The sequence below is a fragment of the Podarcis filfolensis genome, assembly GCF_964270895.1.
Source record: "Podarcis filfolensis genome assembly, chromosome: 6".
Taxonomy (NCBI): domain Eukaryota; kingdom Metazoa; phylum Chordata; class Lepidosauria; order Squamata; family Lacertidae; genus Podarcis; species Podarcis filfolensis.
In genome coordinates, this window is record NC_139609.1 from 34166296 (window position 1) to 34187647 (window position 21352).

At 40.5% G+C, this 21352-nt stretch overlaps 1 protein-coding gene across 4 annotated transcripts in view; it reads right to left on the bottom strand.

Annotated features, from left to right (window-relative positions):
• Positions 1–254: 254 nt before the first annotated feature.
• Positions 255–21352, bottom strand: part of MIGA1 (mitoguardin 1) — a 35194-nt gene continuing 14096 nt past the window's right edge. For all 4 annotated transcript variants that reach the window (XM_083621016.1, XM_083621014.1, XM_083621017.1 and 1 more), the window contains exons 8-16: positions 12575–12675; positions 9706–9824; positions 9477–9549; positions 8465–8551; positions 7809–7907; positions 7407–7541; positions 2478–2531; positions 1290–1406; positions 255–1115 (exon numbers count right to left, since the gene is read on the bottom strand). In XM_083621016.1, the coding sequence (XP_083477142.1) occupies positions 897–1115; positions 1290–1406; positions 2478–2531; positions 7407–7541; positions 7809–7907; positions 8465–8551; positions 9477–9549; positions 9706–9824; positions 12575–12675 (1004 nt within the window). In that variant the 3' untranslated portion in view covers positions 255–896. The remainder of the gene's footprint in view (positions 1116–1289; positions 1407–2477; positions 2532–7406; positions 7542–7808; positions 7908–8464; positions 8552–9476; positions 9550–9705; positions 9825–12574; positions 12676–21352) is intronic.

The following is a 21352-nucleotide window of genomic DNA, read 5'->3' on the forward strand; positions in this document are numbered from 1 at the left end:
TCTGACATAACATTCCCCCCCCAAAAAAATATACTTTAAATGATACATTCAAACAAGACAAGATTCTAACTTATTCACAACTAGTAAAAAGTTTTAAAAGCTCTCTAAAGGTGCAAGGGGATTCAACCAATTATTAAATTATTTAAGAGCATTGTTTAAGGCCTCCCTAGACTGTGATTTCCAATGTAAAATATCAGTGAAGGGTAATTTACATAAAAATATGAGCTTCATACTCTATTATTATTTTTTGTTAAAAAAAAAAAAAGCTTATAGAACGGCATTGCTGCCCAAAGGCTGAATGCACCGATTTATTTCGCTACATAATGAGCTATAGCTTATACACACAAAATACATTTTCAAGGCAAAGTTAAATCATTTGTCACTCTAAGTGTCATTATATTGCACTTCATTTAAGTAAAAATAACAGTAAATGTATAACTTGGCAAGTGTGTGGCCAGGGTCAGGTAGAGCTTTTGAGACTTTGTACTGGGTAATTCCAACAGTGCAAACCTTCGAGACAAACTTGTATACTATATACCACGTTTCTTTGCATCACTTTCAGTCACAAACAATATCAGAGGAAATTCACAGTATTTCCACAAATACATTTCACTTAGCCGTTTTTAAAAATATATGTATGTTGGGATATATTACATATAAATCCAGTGGCGGTTAAGCTACCTGCTCCAAACATATGCAGTATCTTTTCCCCACAAGCAATTCTTTCCATATATTTTTTTAACTTCCCTGAGTCCATATTTAACAACATTGTAGATTTCAGGTACTTGCTAAAAAGAAGAAAAAGAAACCAAAACCAAAGCCGAAGCGATGGCAGCTTTCCTTGAGGGAGAAAACGGCAAAAAACTGTGCTCATATTAAGAATGAAAAGGAGGAAACTATTGTGCTTTAGCTTCCAAAATGCCACTGGCTGCCGTGTCCCCGCATCCACTAACAAGGCCACTGGAATGCCTTAGGGAGTCGGCTCCGAGGTTAGCCAAGAGAAGATCGGTGTGTCGAATCAGCAACTGCATAAGGTCTTCCGCTAGGTTATCTATAGTGGAGTACCGCACCTTTTCAAAGTCAAAAATGTCTTTCAGGAAATAGAGAACCTGGTCCTGGTAAAAACAAACACAAAGCAAATTCACTTATTTGTGATCATTATCAGGCTCTGAGATTTATTACAGAAGTATTTCTTTCTCGTTTTGCCTGGTTTTGTGTTTTTTTAAAAAAATCGGTAATAGTATCAAATTAGTGGCAACGAGCTCTCCTGGTGCAATGAAGCGGCATACCTTGAAGAAGTTGCATAATTCATACAGAGAATTCCTGGGGCCAAGGAAGCCCCATGCCAGAACAGGGCTGATGTGTTCACAAATAGCATAGAAGTGTGCAAAGAAGCCATCAGGAACCTGGAGATGTAATCAGCGCAGAAAAGGTAAATCACTTCCTGCTTCCGCGTATGAATAGCTGTTATGTCAAAGGAAGACACTAAAGGAGGGGGGAGGCTTCACTTTTATTGCTCAGCAAGTGATTCACCAGGGCCAAGTTTCCCAGGGGCAGAGAATCCAGCGCCCTTCAGATGTTGCTGGAACTATAACTCCCAACCATTCCTGGCTAGCAGTTGGGAATCCAATGAAATCTGGAGGAACCACAACCCACCCCCCAACTCACCGCTTGTCCACACTATTTTTTAATAAGTTTCTAAATAAACCAATTTACACTGTGAACTAAAGTCATACCAGCTTTCACTTTTGATTTCTTCATAGGTGTACAAATATTCCTAATATCTAGGCACCCTTGCCACATTATACATATATAAACTTCTGGACATTAACAGAGCGTAGGACCTTCTCCAGCTACGTTAACATGGACAATCCATAACCATGTGATCCATTGTCATTTTTATGCATTACAGTTTTTTTGGGAGGAGTGAATAGCTGTTCTTTTACTGGTTAATAGGGAATTAAAGTTATATTTAATTGGATATTCACCATTAGATGTCAAAATGGCAAACATCCTCCTATTTCTGGAGCCTGTTCGGATGCCTCATTATCGTCTTTCAAAGCAACTACTCTATTTCGAACTTAAAAATGGAAAGCGTAATGCTGGTTTAAAGACTCTTTCAAGGTGAATCTAAAAAAATATAGTATAAACACCGACAACTGGGAAACCCTGGCCTGCGAGCACTCCAATTGGAGAACAGCCTTTACCAAAGGTGTCATGGACTTTGAAGACACTCAAACTCAAGATGAAAGAAACGTGGTAAGAGGAAAGCATGCTTGGCAAACCCTCACCATGATCAACTCCCACCCAGAAACCGATGTCCCCACTGTGGAAGGACGTGTGGATCCAGAATTGGCCTCCACAGTCACTGTTAAGACTGTGTTCATGGAAGACAATCTTACTTGGCTACAAGTGATCGCCAAAGAAGAATACCACCCATATCTACAAAAGTATTTAAAAAAGGAAAACCTGCTTACCTTCATTTGTTGCTTTTTTTGTTTTAGAACTGACCAGCAGCTTGAAGCCACAGCCTAAGTCAGAAGAAGAAGAGAAGTAAGGGTTGTACCCAACACTCTGTGCCCAAGCAGAGCAAACTTCCACTTGCACAATGAGACTTCACTCTCCTCTCCTCCCCACCTGCACTCTCTCAGAATCTGCTCTGGTGGGATTGGGGAAACCTCTGGAACATATTCTTGGGGTGGATGGATTGCCATGGGGCATGGGGAATAGAAGATGATGCAGGACCTTTGTGCAAGCTGACATTCATTCAGTGTTCAATTCCACCCTACTTTACTTACCAATTTAGAAATATCTGTTACATAAAACCAGCTGGTAATTTTCCTAATTTTGAAGTTGTATTATTTTAAGTTTAAGCTTTTTAAATTACTATTGGGTTGTTGATTGTCAAGTAGACAGGCTTAACTTACGTTAAAATAAATTAGGCTGGTTTATAGGAGAAAAGAGGTCAATGGTGCACCTGCATTATTATTAGCAGGGAAAGTGTGATAATCAAGGAAAGGTAGGACCACAACCAAGGGGAAAAGAGAAAGTAAAAGACATATGTCCATGTCAGTCACAGAAAGACTTATACCTTTTTAATGAGGTGCACGATTTCACACACAATTAAAAAAAAACCTATACACACAAAGAATGAAAGTGGGAACCTTAGCAGAGACATGGGACAAGAGTGGGCTGCACCTCCTCACACAATTGTTAATATGACTTTGCTTGAAAAGTATTCTTGGTGCATGCAAAACAGCTTCCAGTCGCAGGAAGTTTCTGAATCAGGGTGCTATTCTGTTGGACAGTCACGTGAAATCAGCAGGATCAGGAGAAGTCCAAATGCAATCAGGACATTATCATTACGCCATATTTCTTTTCTCCGACCATAGCATGAATGAATATGGCTATATTTTCATGTGTGTGTGTATGACTTCTTTTAAATTGTCTCTCAGCAAAGAGAGCTGTACTATAGTTTCTGCAGCATCTTGATCTGGCTATTTGTAAAAGGCAGGAAGCAGGGTTCAAAGGGCAGCTCAGCTGACACAGTACAACTGTTCTTATGCTAGTTTCCAAACTCCATGGAATGTTTCAGTATACTAAAAAAGAAGCAATACTTCGGTGCTTTATACAGCGCTAGACCAAATCAATCTCTCTCTCTCTTTCAGCTTAGGAACTTTGTTTTCTAAAGTTAGATTACTTACTATTTTGTACATAAGTTTGCTAATAAGGCTTTTCTTCTTGGTCTGCTAAACTCAGAAATGTGCATACTTTTAGTCAGTTTTAACTGCTCCAATAGCAGGCACCCAGCTATGTAACAGTTCTTCTTGCCAACTTGGCGAAGCGACTTTTTCGCCATTGCCTTCTGAAATCTATAGCTTTTGTATTATGTTATATGGCTGTAAATAAATCCTTCCTGCTTTTCATATTTTAATACTATTAGAGCTTAAATGCAAGCCAAAATCCCCAGCGCATTTAAATGCCAAAAGATGTTTTAAAGCCAGAAGTATTTGTAACCATAAAAACAAAGAACAAACTACATACTTTTGTTTTGACCACACTGTTAAAAAAACCCCAACACACTCACTTAAGAAAAAAAACATACTTCAAATAGTTTTTGACACAGCTAAGCAGTTTTGTCCTAATAAGGATTGGAATAATACAATATACAGATGGCAAAAACTTTTGTCTCCCATAGGGCATAACAGAATTTGAATGGAATGCAGTGCTACTTCGGTACTGGGAGGCAAAATGCTGACAAAATTCCATTGAGAAAAAGTCTGTCTCTGTGTGTCTATCTAATCATATATCCAACAGGAGGGGGAAACAAAACAAGATATCAAGACAAGAATAAAACCGATGCCCTTTTAAAATGCATTGGGGAGGGAGGGTTATTGGGTTGTTATTGTTTTTATTATCTACCGGTAGTTTGTTTTTTTATAGGACAGGGGTGTAGGACGGTATACAAATTTTAATAATAGATAGATAGATAGTTTTATTCCTTCCATTTCCAATGAGTCCAATGAGAGCTGGTCACCCTCAAGTCCTATTGAAGTTAATGGGTTTTGCAACTTTAACTCTGTGCTTAAAGTTGTCATTGATTGAAGATAATCATGTATAACTTTCTCAACAGGGATTCCCACGTGTAAACATCATTTTCAGCATTTTATCCTCCACAAATCTGCCTATTCCTCTTTCAAAGCCATCCAGGTTGATGGCTATCATCACCTTTCATGGGAGCAAATTCCACAGACTTGTCTATCTTAGGCTGCAGAAGTATCTGGTCTCATCGGGTTCATCATAGACCTAGAGCATCAACCACTCAAGATGAGAAGTTCCAATCTGTAATCCTAGTGAACTGACAAAATTGATCTCCAGCTACCATCTTGAAGGATCAAGTAAGTTTTACACCAAGGCAATAGTTGAAGGATTCTGTTAGCAGAATATTAAATATTATTCACCATAGCAACTCTGGGGGGGAAAGCCAGCAGTACTTCTCTCAGATATTGGGACATACCTATGCATACAATAGCAGCCAGAACCCATTAATCCATGTTGAAACAGGTCCACTGCTGGCACATGACACCAGTAAAAATGCATCACATAAATAACAGATTTTCTGCTGAGCGCAGGAAGAAATATGCCAAGTGAGCGAGAACCATTTTCTTTTGTGGTAGGTGTGTCCAGAAGTACAAGGTTTTCGGCTGGAGGTATCATATGAGATTCCGGGATGCAAGTTTGCGCCCAGGGGGATTCCCCCCCCACACGCAATGACTTGATGCTACCAATGTTTGCTCCTCACATGGCCAATCCCTAGAAATTGTGTGCAGTTTGCACTATTAATGGTTGTTTTCCTAGGCATGGGGTGCTTTGTTGTTTAGTCGTGTCCGACTCTTCGTGACCCCATGGACCAGAGCATGCCAGGCACTTCTGTCCTCCACTGCCTCCCGCAGTTTGGTCAAACTCATGCTGGTAGCTTCGAGAACACTGTCTAACCATCTTGTCCTCTGCCGTCCCCTTCTCCTTGTGTCCTCAATCTTTCCCAACATCGGGGTCTCTTCTCATGAGGTGGCCAAAGTATTGGAGCCTCAGCTTCAGGATCTCTCCTTCCAGTGGGCACTCAGGGCTGATTTCCTTAAGAATGGATAGGTTTGATCTTCTTGCAGTCCATGGGACTCTCAAAACTGGTGCTTTGGGACCACCCAATTCATCACAGCAGGTGAGCCTGAGATCTAACAGTGCAGCACAATTTTGTAGAAATTTTATATAATTATTTTATAGAAATTTTGTGCCATACCAAAAATATGGTACCAAATATTTGAGAATCGCTATACCATCCTAAGAAGAAGAAGAGTTTGGATTTGATATCCCGCTTTATCACTACCCTAAGGAGTCTCAAAGCAGCTAACCATCTCCTTTCCCTTCCTCCCCCACAACAAAAACTCTGTGAGGTGAGTGGGGCTGAGAGACTTCAGAGAAGTGTGACTAGCCCAAGGTCACCCAGCAGCTGAATGTGGAGGAGCGGGGAAGCAAACCCGGTTCACCAGATTACGAGTCTACTGCTCTTAACCACTACACCATACTGGCTCTCCTACACCATGCTGATACTTACATAGATGTCCTGGGTTGTTGTTGTTTTATAAAATGTGAAAGTCAGCAATACTCAGCAATGGCACTCAACAAGGAGTGGCATGATGACTTGAAGGAAGTGGTGTCTGAGAGCTTAAAAAGCAGCATTTCTAACAAAGTTTCTGCACTCTCAGTAATGTGGAATTATTCCAAAGAAGGCTGGACTTAATGGATCTTAGTGTGATCTCACAAGGTAGTTCTTTAGGTTCTTAAGAAGGCTGCATATTCAAGATCACTTCACACAAGTTAATTACCGGTATGTCTTAACTATAAACAAATCCTTAGAATGCACTGTTGTGTTGCAAATTTTACACATACTGGTCAACTACAGGGGTCCTCATTCCAAGAAAAGACCATGTACGATAGCCTATTCCATAGGTGGTCCAATTGCAATCACCCTGGGTGAAACAAATGCAAGGGTGACCTAATTAGACTTCGGATTCCAACATATGCGATCAGTGCAATGCAATTTCTTAAAATGACATGCTTCATCTGTGTAGTTTAAGGTGCCATTCTTCATTCATTAAATCAGTTCAGACTGTGAAGTGAGGTAGCAGTTATTCTTCAAACTTCACTGCTTTGCACTTCTTGATGGGTGTCTGTGTCAGCTGAATCCAAGCAAAACCAGTGTCTATGAATGCATGTATGCTTGCGCAAGTCTTGTTGTTAGTCACCAATCATGGAGTGTAACCATTTCTTTTGAGAAAGTAACTTTCAACAACTACTGAACAGATCTCTCTGTGACATGAAGGCCCAGGTGGGCAAATTGGATAGAGCAGGCACCCCCAAACTCGGCCTTCCAGCTGTCTTGGGACTACAACTCCCATCATCCCTGACCACTGGTCCTGTTAGCTAGGGATGATAGGAGTTGTAGTCCCAAAACAGCTGGAGGGCCGAGTTTGGGGATGCCTGGGATAGAATTTGCCATATGTATTTTTAATGGCTTAGATATGTGGATAAAAAAGATTAATATATTTTCACTCTTGCAGACATTTCCTTTTATTATACAAAGTACTAAGACTATGACTTGATCCAAAATATGCGAGTTTCATGGCTAAATTTTATGCAGATTAGTAGTCTGCAGAAAGCCAATTAAGGTTCTTGCAGGTATGAATCAAAACTGCTTAATGAGTAAAAGGAATCTGAAACAGATTATCCAACCATAATGTAATTTCCTCTAAATTTAAATATCGCTCAGAGGAATGCAATCATTAAGTTACCTGTCCAATATTCCGCAACCCCCATATGAAAGCATGAAACCAAACAAAACCACTTACAGTTTCTTTGAAAGAGGAATTCAGCCAATTGTTATTGACCACATTTTGTATAGACATAGGTGGATTCTCTAAATCTTCAAAGGAATCCATTAATACGAAGTCCAGAACAACATCATAGAAATTTAGATGTTTCACCTGCAGAGCATCAGAATATTTATAAAGTTACTGACCTCATTTATACAACTTCCAGGTCTATAATAATAGCCTAAATGACACTGGGGGGAAAACAACAGATTTTAGTGAAATTGTTTAATAAACTGTCTAAGCAGACAGACTAAAGTAATAAAATTGACACCCTGAAATAGAGACAAAATAAAGAACAATAAGGGAATTGCAATTGTCTAACCAGGGAGAGATAACATTTACAAACTATTGAACTAATTTTTTATAACATATACTTACTCCCCAAGCAGCAAGCTCCATTTCAGTATTAGCCCAATGATCAGACTGCTCTAAGAAAGAGATCATTTCATCAAATACTTCCTCAAATTTCTTTGGGTTCTGTGGGTGAAAAAACCAACAAGCAGGAGACAAATTATACATGTTTCTTTAGTTCTTAATTAGAGATAATAATCGCTTCCATTTAGTGCCTGAGTAATCTAGAAAGACTGGCTTCAGTCCAATGCTCTGAAGAACACATGGAACTCCTTTGTGATTCATTTCAACTGGAGCAGCTCTGTCAGCACAACTGGAATGTTTATACAGTGCTGTCACTGAAACTGAGATCAATGCAGATGCTGGACTGCACCTTAGCATATATATTGACTTGAATGTGTTTGTAAGGACATTCTTGTTTGGGCAATCAAAATCCATGGCTGCAAACAATTACAGAACGTACCACCTTTCAGAATCAGGTCTGCCAAATATGAATACTTGCTGCTTACTTCACAGTGAGGGGGGGCAACTACGGGGAAATAATCATGTCTACTCAGAAGTAAGTCCTATCAAATTCAATAGGGTTTATTCTCAGGCAAGTGGCATTAGGATTATAGCCTGTGACCATAGAGCTTTCTTGAAAATTAAATCCACCTACAAATTAATTAAACAAAAGTGTTTACCTTTCTAGCTCTCATGATTAGCGCGCACAAGATTTTTCTTCCACTTTCAGCAAGAAATATTCTATTTGCGGCGTTGGAAAAGATTACCTGTAATGGATCACTAGGTATTATCCATCTGAGAACACTTACATTCTTACCTGTCTTAATAAATAATAAAATTTTGTACCCCGCCAATCTGACTGGGTTACCCCAGCCACTCTGGGCGGCTTACAACATTTCTTTTAATTCTACCAACCAGGGCTTTTTTTCAGCTGGAACAAACCGAAGGACATTGTCCTCTTTCTATGCTCCTCCAGATGGAAACACGCAGATGGGGACAGATATACCTGCTTTAACTCGTTTACATACTATCTTCTCTTGTATATTATTTACTACAAAGCTTGATGACTAAGCTCTTTAGCGATGAAATGAGCACTGAACCACTGGTATATCACAAGCGGACTCTTCATTTACTGTGTTTGCTATTGTTTAAGACAAAAGCTATTTGAGAAAGAAACTACTTTTGCCATTTTTATGGACGTTTAATGTTTGTTTACCGATAGTTGCCTTGGTGATATTATCTTGTGTCGATTGCAGAACTCAGTTGCCATTATAAGAGAACAAGGGAGATGCTCATGGTGAGTTCCGGCACCTCTTTTCTAGAAAAATAGCACTGCTGCCAACCAGATATCCCTGAAAATAGTCCATTTTCCAAGCAAACTTACTTTGAAAGGTTTTGAGGATAGACAGAGACAGATAGAGAAGATGCTAATGGCAGAAAGAATTAGCTATCAATTGTGAAATACACTGGTAGGAAACAAGGCCTCTGTTGCTGGCGTCCTCCCGATTTATATACATAGAACTTAAATAGTATGTGACTAAGAAGCTATATTGAATACAACCCAGTATAACAAATCACAATTACCCTTGATGATTGGGCGGTTTGGCTGATCTGTTAGAAAACCTACTGCCACAGGAGTTTTGTGCCTATGTGGTATGGAGGTCAGCCTTAAGGAGCTGATTGAACATTTACCTGAAAAGCTTGGCGGATACAATGGAGCTTAGCAAGAAAGTCGCTGTCCCCCAGACACTCCAACGTCTCAGTCCTATTTACAGAGACAACAACAAAAAGGCACTTGAAACTTAATGGTTGACTTGCTCTTTAATTCAAGCCAATATAAAAAAGATAGCATACAAAGCACTGCTTAGCTTTTAGAAAATGTGCAAGTAATATTAGGGAAAGCAGACAAAGCATTTAGTACCGTAAGACTCGTGAATAAATCTTGCCCTCTTCTGCCAGGTGCATAGCTTCTTCGTATAATGGGCAATGGCATAGCGAATCCAGATTATAAGAGTTTCGGCTCTCTTTGTGTTCTGCAAGCTAGAAGAGGGAGACCTTCTCAAGATCAGTTGGCTAACATCCTGAAACACTTCCACAAATATCAAGAGCTAAATGCCCTTTGTGTTATTTCTATGCAAGATCCATCTCTTTTGACATTAGTTAAAAGATAAATATCCAGGGCTGCAGCTTGCAAAGAAAAGCCACAGTGACACACTGGGACAAGGGCCTGCTGCTGAATCATGTCCCCGAGGAGCAGAAATGGATAGCTGGCATCCATGCAAGGCAAGCCAGAGCTGAGGGCTACATCATATAGCTTGTCACTTGAACGCTAGCCCAACTAACAGCTTGCCTTGCATAAGGCAAGAACTTTCAAGGCATCTTTCATTTATAATGGACATTCTTAATGTGCAAAGCATGGGAAAGAGACTTTGTAATCATATAGTATTAAAACAGTCTTTAGTAGCTGTTGCGTCGGAGTAGCACTTTGCAACAACAGCTGAATGCTTGTGAGTGCCCAACTGCTTTTGTGGCACATTCCAGAAAAGCCAAGACATGCAAGGAAGGGGAGAGATAATTTACAAGCCACCTTCTAATTATATTTTACCAAGGGAGGGATTGCAAACAGAGTAATAGGATTCTAAAGCATTTTAAGGGAGGGCAGTTAAAAACTGAAAAGAAAACTCACACAGCAGCATGTTTCATGATGGCAGGGACTATGCAACCCCCTCCCCACAACCCATAGGTCCAATAATGCAGAAACACCCATAAGAGAATTAAGTTTAAGATGCAGCAAGCAAAGCCAAAACCAGTGTCGTCAAGGAAAGTTGTCAGTCAACAGGGAAAGGGCCCTTCAAAACCACTTCAGCGATTTCTACAGGAACTTTGCATTACTGGTATATGTAGTCTTCTCAAACTTACATTTCATACAGCCTACAGACACCAATATTAGTTTTTGTTACCAACAACAGAAATCAGTTCCCTTAAACTCAAAATCTTCTATTTGGTTTCTGCTACTGGGTGTAATCACCAGCAGCAGCACTGCCACAATTTATTTCTAGAACGTTTTAACAGATTATGTGCTTTGCATTAAATGAAAGTTCATGGTGTTGCAGGAGCCATGTATTTTCAAGTGGCAGGCTGCAAGCAATGCTTTCATTTACAGAAAGCACTTTTAACCACTCCCAGAGCGGCTTATGTAAGGCCAACGTTGAAAAGAAGAGGGAAGAAGAAAACAAGCAAACTTGGGCACTGATTTGTACATTTGCCCAAGAGAGGAAAATACCTTGCACAGAGAATAACCCTCTGCTGCCACAGGGAAGTGCGGCAAAGCCCTCTACTGCTTCGGGAAAGCATGGCGCACCCTTTGCCGCTGTGGGGAGGTATAGCAGGACCCTCTGCCGCAGCGGGGAGGCCCAGCAAGGCCCTCCGCTGCTGCAGATATATATAGAGATATCATGATTTTTAGCTGGTGACATATCGCGATGCTGCAAGCCAGATACCACCCAGCCCTACTCACCACCATTTGTCCTACTGCACATGGCCATATGAGAATGCTGGTGCCTGGCTAACAGAAATCTAGCTAGAAGTTTTCTCACACGGTTGGAATGTGCTTGTGGGAGAGTGGCACCTTGACTGAACCAGCACACACATTCCACAAGGCCACTAGCCTTCTTGTGGTGGTATATTCAGAAGTGCAAATTAAAGCCCAGTGTTTTGAAAGGAAGGCTGCAGTGATCCAAAACCTGTTCACTCTGGAGCAGAATATATCCACTGATACATGGAATGGGGCTTTATTTCAGTGACACAAACTTTGGCTGAAATCCTAAGCATGTTCCCCTGGAAGTCTCGCTGAAATAAACTTGAAGTTACTTCCCATAATGAGGTTAAGGATTGTGATCTAAACGTCAAAGCATTTGCAACTCCAAGATAACACGCCTTTATGAGATTAATTGAAGCTATTTCCGCTAAATCTCTCAACATGCATCCCAATTAAGGTAAAAGTGTACCATTGTTTCTGATGCAGGAAGATTAGAACGCTGCCCGTTGCATTGTGTAACTACTCCCATTTAAGATCCTTTAAGTGACTGGCCAGGCTATATTTGCACAACAGCACTTCAAAATCCAACTCTCACTCCAGGATTCCTGCTATGAAGGGAAGCTATCTGAGATCTAGGCTGGATGTGCTCCTTACAAGCAGACAAAAAGTAACATTATCCCCCAACTCAGCCCTCCTTCACCATCAGGCATACAAACCATGCTCTAATACTACTGGTCTGTGTTGAATAAGTGGCAGATGACATCCAACATACAGCTGTCTCAGGCTAAAAATGAAAGGAGTGGATGTTGAGCTTTCAATCAGCTGGGCACTACAGATTCCAGAAGCGTGGTGGCCCAGGGCCTCCAAAAAGTGTCATACTTCTTGGCAAGAAGTTATTAAAGCAGTGCTCACCAGAGTATGATCATATTGCCTTTCTGGTGAATTCATGAGAATATCACTTTTATCCTCACGTCAGACACTACAAGCTCCTACATGGAAAGAGTATAGGGAAAAGGATGGAACCTGTGTACCTGTAAACATTTCATTATGTGTGATGACTTCATGCATCTTTTAATTGTTCATCTACCTTTTTTTAAGTGTCAGAAGGCTACAATCAGTCTGCAGACCACTGTGCATTTGTATGCATTTTTTGCAGATATTCTACTCTAAGAGAAAGTCATTCCTGTTTAGTAGAATTCAGAAGTGGTATGATGGCTACGCAATAAAGCAGCAAACACTACTTCCAACATACCTCAGCAGCTGAAACAAATGAATCTGTTGATCCCATGCTTAATGTATCCCGCAGGCTGAATTCTTCGGTATTATCCTTTACAGTGATATCCGTGTCTTTATCTTATAAAGAGAGAGAAAAACCTTTCATTAAAACACCTTGTGGATTTTCATTATAGTGCCAGCTAATGTTGATGAAAGACAAAGGGTTGGATCCAGACTTCCCACCAAGTAGTGTTTCACAGGACACAGCCACTGGATGGGGAGAAGGAAATGAGGTTTTTTCCCACCAATTCCCACCCACCTCGGCTCTGCAGACTCCTGTGGCCCCTGAAAATCCATAAGAGGCTTACAAAAATGAGCTAGGAAAATAAAGATAAATAGATGCATGGCAAAATTATGCCAACCTTATGGCACAGTTCAAACCACAGATAGTAGGTAGCGAATATTTCAATGCACAAATGTAATGTCTGGCATACAATAACTAGTTTATCCAAAGGCATAGTGACAAGTGCACTTCATTACAGAACGCTTTTTTCTACACACACACACACACACACACACACACTGTTTAGGGCAGCTTGAGAGAGGAGACACCAGCACAATGAAAGCTCCAGGAATGCACAGCTGCTTGATACACCTGCCGCCCAACTCATTTTCATGAAGCCCAGAGCATAACAGCTACTGGCTCTCTTATATGTTTCAACGTACTTATTTAAGAAACCACAGTCCTTCTAGACTGCCTTGTCTTTAGGCGTTGCTGGATTTCCTAAGTCAATCAAAGAGTGAAATTATTTACACTTTAGCAGGGAAGCAGCCACAGGCTTTAGCTTTAATGCACAAAGCCTGAAGCTACTGAAGAATAAAACCGCAATAGAAGATTGTATCAAACCTTAGATACAAGGGTGTTTCTCCCTACCCTGACTTATGACTTTTTCAGCCTAAGTACAGCGGTACCTTGGTTCTCAAACTTAATCCATTCCGGGAGTCTGTTTGACTCCCGAAATGGTTCGAAAACCAAGGCGCGGCTCCCGATTGGCTGCAGGAGCTTCCTGCACTCAACTGGAGGCCGCGGAAGCCACATTGTACATTCAGCTTCTGAAAAAACGTTCACAAATGTTCTCTAATTTACGATTTGATCAAGCTAATGCCCCTTCCAATGATTACAGAGTTATCCCATTAGTGTCTTCTACTTCAGTTGATATATTCCAAAATACTGGAGGATAGAGAAACAAATATGCTCTCTTTTTAATGTTCCAAATTACCTATTACCTCCATCACCATGAATATACCTATTGGTTTACAAACCAATTTTGTAAGGCTAACCAACTGATCCTTTAAAATTTACCTCACAGATGTAGAAAACGAAGTTCCTCAGTTTACCCACTCGCTTTAGTTCTAATTCAGTTGTACCTAAAGAGTATATTACGTTAATTTCTAATTGTTCACATTAATTGCCACAAAGATACAATCTCATGTCATAAAAATGGGGCTCTCTCTTAGTCACAAGGTCTCCTCAGCCCTTTATGCCATCACAGTCCCCATCATTCAGCTGAAGAGATGCTATTTTAAACTTCCAATATGTTTACTTCAGATGAAGCTTGTGCACACGGCGCGCATAATCCCTGCCACCATCCCTCCAAACAGCAGCACTGTCAATCACGTGAAAAAGTGGTGGACCGCCAAGAGAGCCCCCGTCCTTGCTCAAACACAACACCAAGTGTGCCCTTTGCACCATGCTTTTTGCCCCGTCACTCTCACAAACAGCTGGCTTTCGACAAGGCAGTCTAGGAACTCCCACAGTGGCTCTGGCTCCGCGCCCCCATTGGTTACAAAAAACTTTCGTTCCAAATTACAAGCTACTTTATTCTCAGCAGGCATTCCTGAAGAAAAAGGAAAGTAAGCTGATAGTGGAATAGAAAACATACCACACCTGTTGTTCTTACAAACGGGCATAAAAGCAACAAAACAGATCCAGACGAAGTATAAATATAATGTAAAATGCAATGTATTGAGAGAGATTTCTTGTTGTGTTTGTGTGTGTTAAAAAAAATCATTTATGCACCTTATTTCTCAAACACTGAGAGCTTCCTTTCAAACACATCTAATTTGGGGTCGTATATTTTATTGGGCTGATTGTTTTTCTCAACCATTACAATTCCCCCTTCCTTTTCCTTTCCCCTTTAAGACAGAGGTGGCTCCCATAAGCTGGAGAGAGCCTGGTTAGCCACCCCTGCTTCCACCATCATGGTTGGACAGTGTTCTCAAAGCTACCAGCATGAGTTTGACCAAACTGCAGGAGGCAGTGGAAGACAGGAGTGCCTGGTGTGCTCTGGTCCATGGGCTCACGAAGAGTCGGACACGACTAAACGACTAAACAACAACAACCATCATGCTTCAGGTAGGAGCATCCAGAAGCAAACAAAAAAACCAGGGCATTCTCAAGAAAGCATTTTCTTTAGGCGCCTGGACCAAAACATGCCAAAACCCTTCTCCCCAGGCCTTTGGCTAAGTAAACAATCTATGGCCTTTTAAACTGGGGGGAATTGTTTTTGTTTGTTATGATAGTATGTATTTTTTGTGTTTTTATATTGTAAACTGTCCGGTGATCATTGGATGAAGGCATTATAGCAATTGAATAAATATGAAACCTACAGAAACCACTCTGCTATCTGCACACTCTTCAAAAAATGCCATCTTCTTCAAAAAGTGCCCTTGAACAAAATGCTTCTGTCTCTCTTCTTGGCAGCCTCTATCACAATTAAAATGGCCAGCCAGATCACGGTTCCCAGCCCACCTGTTCTCAACAGCCAGCTTCCTCTTTGGGCACAGCATCATTCTGGGCACTATGCCAGGCCATTCCCCAGCTTTTCCAGACTATGCTGAAAGCTCATGTCGCCCACTGCCTGCCACCTCCTGGACTGAAGAGAAGTGCTGGGGCTCTCTGAAAGGGCAGACTGGGAAAAATAAAAATCGGATTAGGAACCCACCATCTTTCTGTAGCCGTAACATGAGTCCTGTTGAAATCAGACGAAAGCTACATCAAGTCCCTTTCCCACTCTTGTCCCCCATAGATGCATAAATCCATTGTGATTAGTAGCCTTAGCTGCCAGGAATTTGTCCAATTCATGGACAAATTTGTCCAATGTACTTGTATATTTTTACCTATTCCCTCTGCTGCTTGACCTGTCACACATCCTATGGCAGGGATTAGGAACCTTTGGTCCTCCAGATGTTGCTGGTCTACAACTCCCAACGCTGGCTGAGGTTGATGGGAACTGAAGTCCAACAACATCTGGAGGGCCATAGGTTTCCTATCACTGCACTATAGCAACCCTCACAGAAACCATGCTATTGAATTGTTATAGCTGATTAAAAGCTGAAATTCATATAACATAGAAGGAAGACTTGATTACACACTTGGAAAGCTTTCTTATCATGCTATGTACATGTAAAAAGTCTCAGTAAGGATCAGTCACAGTAACGTAATCTTTCGAAAATAAAGCTTAATCCACTTGCTGAAAACTAAGTAAGTGAAAACAAAAGGGAACAAGGTGTAATAATTAGCATTTTCTTTCTCTGTGCTTCACAGAGTGTGAACAAAATCAGAGAAGCATTTACTCATATTCTTCATCTTTTAGGAAAAGGAGGGCAAGTTAATTCCAATTGGTTATGTCATAGAAACACAGAAGTTCATAACCAAAAAAAAGGGAAAAGAGAAAGGGAATATTATATAACTTAATCTAATAACTAATTAACAGATCTGGGATGCAATCCAAGTGGTAAAACATGTGTATAACATATGATAAATCCACACGTCAAAATTCTTTGGGGAGGGTTTATGTCTAACAGGTGGTTTCTAATCAGCTTTTTTGAACACAAGTTTGAAAAGCTGTTTGGGGAATTGGATATAACTTTTTTAAAAAAGAAAGTGGGAAGAGAAACATAACACAAAGCACTATTTCGTTGTACAATTGCTCACGCCAATTCCTCTAGATTTACAAAGGCTATTCTAACAGGAAATCCTTCTAAAAAACGCAGGTGCACATGCTGGTAGCTGATGTATTAATTAGTATATAGGAGTATCCACTACTCTGAGATGTCAACTAGCTAACACTATGGAGAAACATGAGCTTGTCTCTTAAGAGGAGTTAAACTTATGCACACTTCCACTCCCCACAAAAGCCCCTGAAAAAGCCTCCCTGAAGTCTGATCCTTTTGAACAACATGGGATGGGGCACACGGTGTGTAGCTGCTGGTTGAATTATACAAAATCAAAGTCTTAGATTTTGCGTTACTGAAGTCCTCCAGCAACCCATTGAGTCTCAAACCAGCGCCATGGTACTTTTGTACTGGTGAAAAGCTCAAAGAAGGCAAAATTTAAACTAGGACTGCTGCAATCTCATGTCTTTTTATCAACTCAGTGAGGTACAGGGATGGGGATTCTGGGCTCTGCTACCATCAGCCACCATGGCCAATGATGAGTTGGAGTCCAGTAGAACCTACAGGGCTGCTCATTCTCTGACCCTTCCTTTGAGAGATTTTTTAGGAAGAGATTCCCTGGTTTGCAATCAGTCCCTTTTGTGGCTTTCTAAACTTTGACCTTCTTTCCCTTCCCACTCATCCATCAATACCTTACAACAACAACAGTAGGAAACCTCTTTTGGATCAAGCGCCACCTTATCCCTTGGCCAACCCTTCAAGGACTACACACCAAAAGTGGAGATGGTCTCGTACACTTCCCCTTACCAGCAATAAGAGCCGAAAAGCAGCATTTGGATTTTTCAAAACCAAACTCCCACAGCATTTGTGTGATCTTCTGAGGAGAATGTAATTGGGAAGGAAGAATAACTCTCACTTTCCCAGCTACAGTCTCCAGCAGGATTGCCTCAGTGCCAGTCTCAACAATTAGGGCTTGAAGAAAGCTTCCCTTAGAGGCAATAAAATGTGTCGTCCCCCCCCAATTGCAAAAGTAGACACTTTTGGCACTAGGGAGGGAACACAGGGCAAGGGGAGGGCAAGATCAACCCTTCCCTCCCCAGCAATACCTCCCTCTCCAAAAATGAACCCCCGTGCTGCAATTAGGCTTATATTCTTTTGTTATTATTTGAAACCATTTTAAAAGCCTAATTTCAATGGGGAAAGGCAATGGAATAAGGAGGGCAAACTGTGGGTCATACAGAGGCCCCAAAGTATGCATGAACCCCACACTCCTTCCTACCTTAGCACAACCAGCTTTTTAAAACACACAACTAAAAATACAAAACAAAGTGTGACACAGCAATATGTGTTGTGTTAGAAAAGAAGTAGGCATGCGAATTAGGCTTGGAGTCGAAAGTAAGTTTAAAGTTGGTCATAGGTTAGCGACAGCAAAATAACGCGTTCCTATTTCTTTCCCAATGTGTCAGAACTTTGGAACTTAATGGAACGTTACTGTGCGATTAGCACTTAGATAAATATTTCACTTGTCATCACATTCAGGAAGGAAGTCAAGATCTAAAACAAACAAAAAAGCTTTCTTGCACTCATTTGTTTAGTTTAGCCTTATTAAGACCCAACATTACTGCTTCCTAGTTGCAACTGAATTTGGATCTTGCAACAGATAAGCACAAACAGATGCAGCTTTCATATTATTGTCACTTCCCCCCTTTTCATCTAACCTTGCCTGCACACTTTCCCTCTTCACTACTGGCTGCACTGTTCTGATGTCATGGAATGTTCATTAACGTTCCAGCAACAGAAGTTGGGAAGATGCCAGGGAGAGCTGCAAAATTAGTATAGCTGCTTAAGAGACACGTAGGAAACTTGGTTTGGCTTCAGGAAAACATCTCAATTGCAGCATATGTATCCTGCAAGAGAGCCCATATACAGGGTGATCAGGTCGCAAGCAGAAAGTTACATGTTATTTCTAAACCCAAATAGAAAATCATCTGAAGCTAAAACACTTAAGCAGAAAAAAAAATAGTTGGGAGGCAGGAGAAGAAGTCCAGTACCTAGGACCATAACTTGATGTTATTTCAATGCAGGTTAGTTTTTCAATCACCCAGGTAATTGTGTTTTAGTTCACTATTTATTTATTTATTTATTTATTTATTTATTTATTTATTTATTTATTTATTTATTGTGTTTTATTTATACACACAGAGCACACATATAAGTACACACACACACAAAATTGTGGTGTACAAGTTTAAGTAGATTTAAATTTTGAGTTAACATTTAAACTCTGCTTTCCTATTGAAATAAAGCAGTTTACAATGAAAAACAAAACTATATAAACTCTAAAATTATATATTCAACATGACAATGAACAGAAGTAATGTGTTTCATCTCCTGTACTTCTTGCTATCTCCAGCAAAACAGAATTTCTGAAACATAATTCATATCTACGATATGTTGTCATTTTGACACTGCATTAAGAGAAACTTTTCAGTGATAAAATTTGCTATTTCCTGTACCAATATGGTGACCCAAACCAACCCCCCCTCCCCGTAATTATGAACCATAGCAGCTAAAGCAGTTGTGCCTAATCCATTGTAGTGCCTTTGCAGCAATCGCTTGATTGAGCTAATGACAAAATGGTGACTTTCAGAGAAAAAGTTAATTTGACAGGAAAAGTTGGCTTTTTTAAAAATGAGAATTCCATGTAGTTTTGAATTTAATCTTCTGTAGCCTTCTTCCAATTTCTACAAAGGTCAGCATGCACAGGAAGTATAGGTTATTGTTAAGCCCCTAGTACTCGGCGATTCTATGATGAGGAAGTGTCAATTTTCATGTCCCAACTCACATGCCTATCTTTAAGCGGTGACTAATGTCAATGACTGACGCATATGGCGTCAGAAAAACTGAGCACATGCTTTGAATTAGGAATCCAAATAAAACTCAAAGCATTAATGTAGTTCTAACTGGTCTATGTTACAGTGATTAACAGCTGAAGAATGGCAAAGTTATCTTGCGATGCTAAGTCATTTGAAGTTAAGCTATAGAAAGAGACATAGTCAGTTTACATTCTAACTTATTTTTGTACACTGGAAGCTACTCGAAAGGCTATCCCACATTGAAAATAAATATTCAGCAAATAGATACACAAGAGCAGTAGCACAGGAAGAAATCAGTAAAATTATCTCTTCTCCATAGTAATTTACAGAAGCCTCTGCTGGATCCAACCTTACAACAGGGGACTTGTGAAAAATTTGCAATTGTTATTATTTTTGGGGGCGCTGAAAGGGGTAGAGTGCCTCTTTGCTCTTGAACAGACCTTAAGATAGGAAAGGAGGAATCCAAGTCCTTATCACCCATTTGAAAAATCACAATAATAAATTGTATCCAAGAGATACCCAAACCTCTCTGCTTGTTCTTACCATGGTACTCCTGAAGCAAGTAGCATGATTAAGGTTCCCCTCCCCCCCCCCATACATCCAGACTGCATTCAGTTCTAAATGCTTTGGATCCAGAGAAGATCAAGCAAAAGTCTGGTCATCCAACAAGAGGGTGCACCAACCCTCTGCTACCTTTCGAATGGGGCTCAAAGACGGATGGCTGCCTTGCACAAACAAAAGCGCTTTTCCACATCTCCATATTAAAACCATTTTGCTTCCTTTTGCAAGAGGAGACCTTTTGTTTTGGGCTCCAAAACACCAGATTACTCACCCCTCCGTCTCTCTGTTTTCTACCATTGTGAAAGGTGCATACATACATACATACATACATGCATACATTAATTAATTACATAAATACACTTATAAATGGCACTTTCACCCAAACACATCCATCAGCGTAGGCAAGTACTTCTGACTGGAGGATCCATGACATAGGAGGGCAAAGCAGCACTAGATGTGGGGGGGTGCCCTAAGCTGGGAGGGGATTTGTAGAAGGACCTGCCTCTCCCTGCTAGTATTGTGCTTTTTTATTTTTTGACTTTTCACATCTAAAGACATCAGGAACTGCATTTTCTTTTTCTTTCTTTTTCAAGTAGCACTGAACTTCTATTTGTGAGGAGCTAATTAATGGAACTTGATCCACCACCAGTTCTGACAGAGAAATCACAGGGAGGGAGAGAGGATAGGAAGCCAACAGGTCCTTTTTCATTTCATCAACCAATACATGTGTAATACACACACACATTATATCACTTTTCAACTGGTTGGCCAGGACCAGCTACCACTCGAAGTCTGATCTAAGGTGAGTTGCAACAACAGCACTACCACCATACGAATACATGGTAGAAAAATACAAAGAAATGGGCTTCAAAATGGATTCTGGGGTTAAAGAATGACAGGTACCAACAGTGCACATAGCAGTATCTATAACAGCCTCACTTTTAAGGACCAGCATACCTTTGTCCTGAAAATATGGCAGCTATTCCTTGGTTGTTGTTTTTAATTTTAAAAAAAGACTCAATGGTTAGTTTGGGGTGGGTGGGAGAGCTGTTGGATACAAACACACTTTCTCCTCTCTCTAACCCTCATTTTCTGGCCTACACCATCTCTGCACAGCAGTCAATGTGCCTCCTCTAACAGAATCAACACCTCAGCTATCTCTTCCCTCTTTCCTGTTCTAAGACTTATTTTGGCAGATTCCTCCTTCAGACGAGAATCTGAGGAAAACAGAAGGCCTTAAAATATTGTATTACTTTACATCTCAGCTCAACCATAATATTACCTAGTCCTTCCTGCCAAGCCGTCCTCCCATTATTGTGTCTGAGGTTATGTTGCTTTTGGCACAGTTCAGCTACTGAAGCAGTCCCAGGAAACTATTGCTAATTCCCGACTCCCTTTCTTCAACTATTCAGCTAAATATT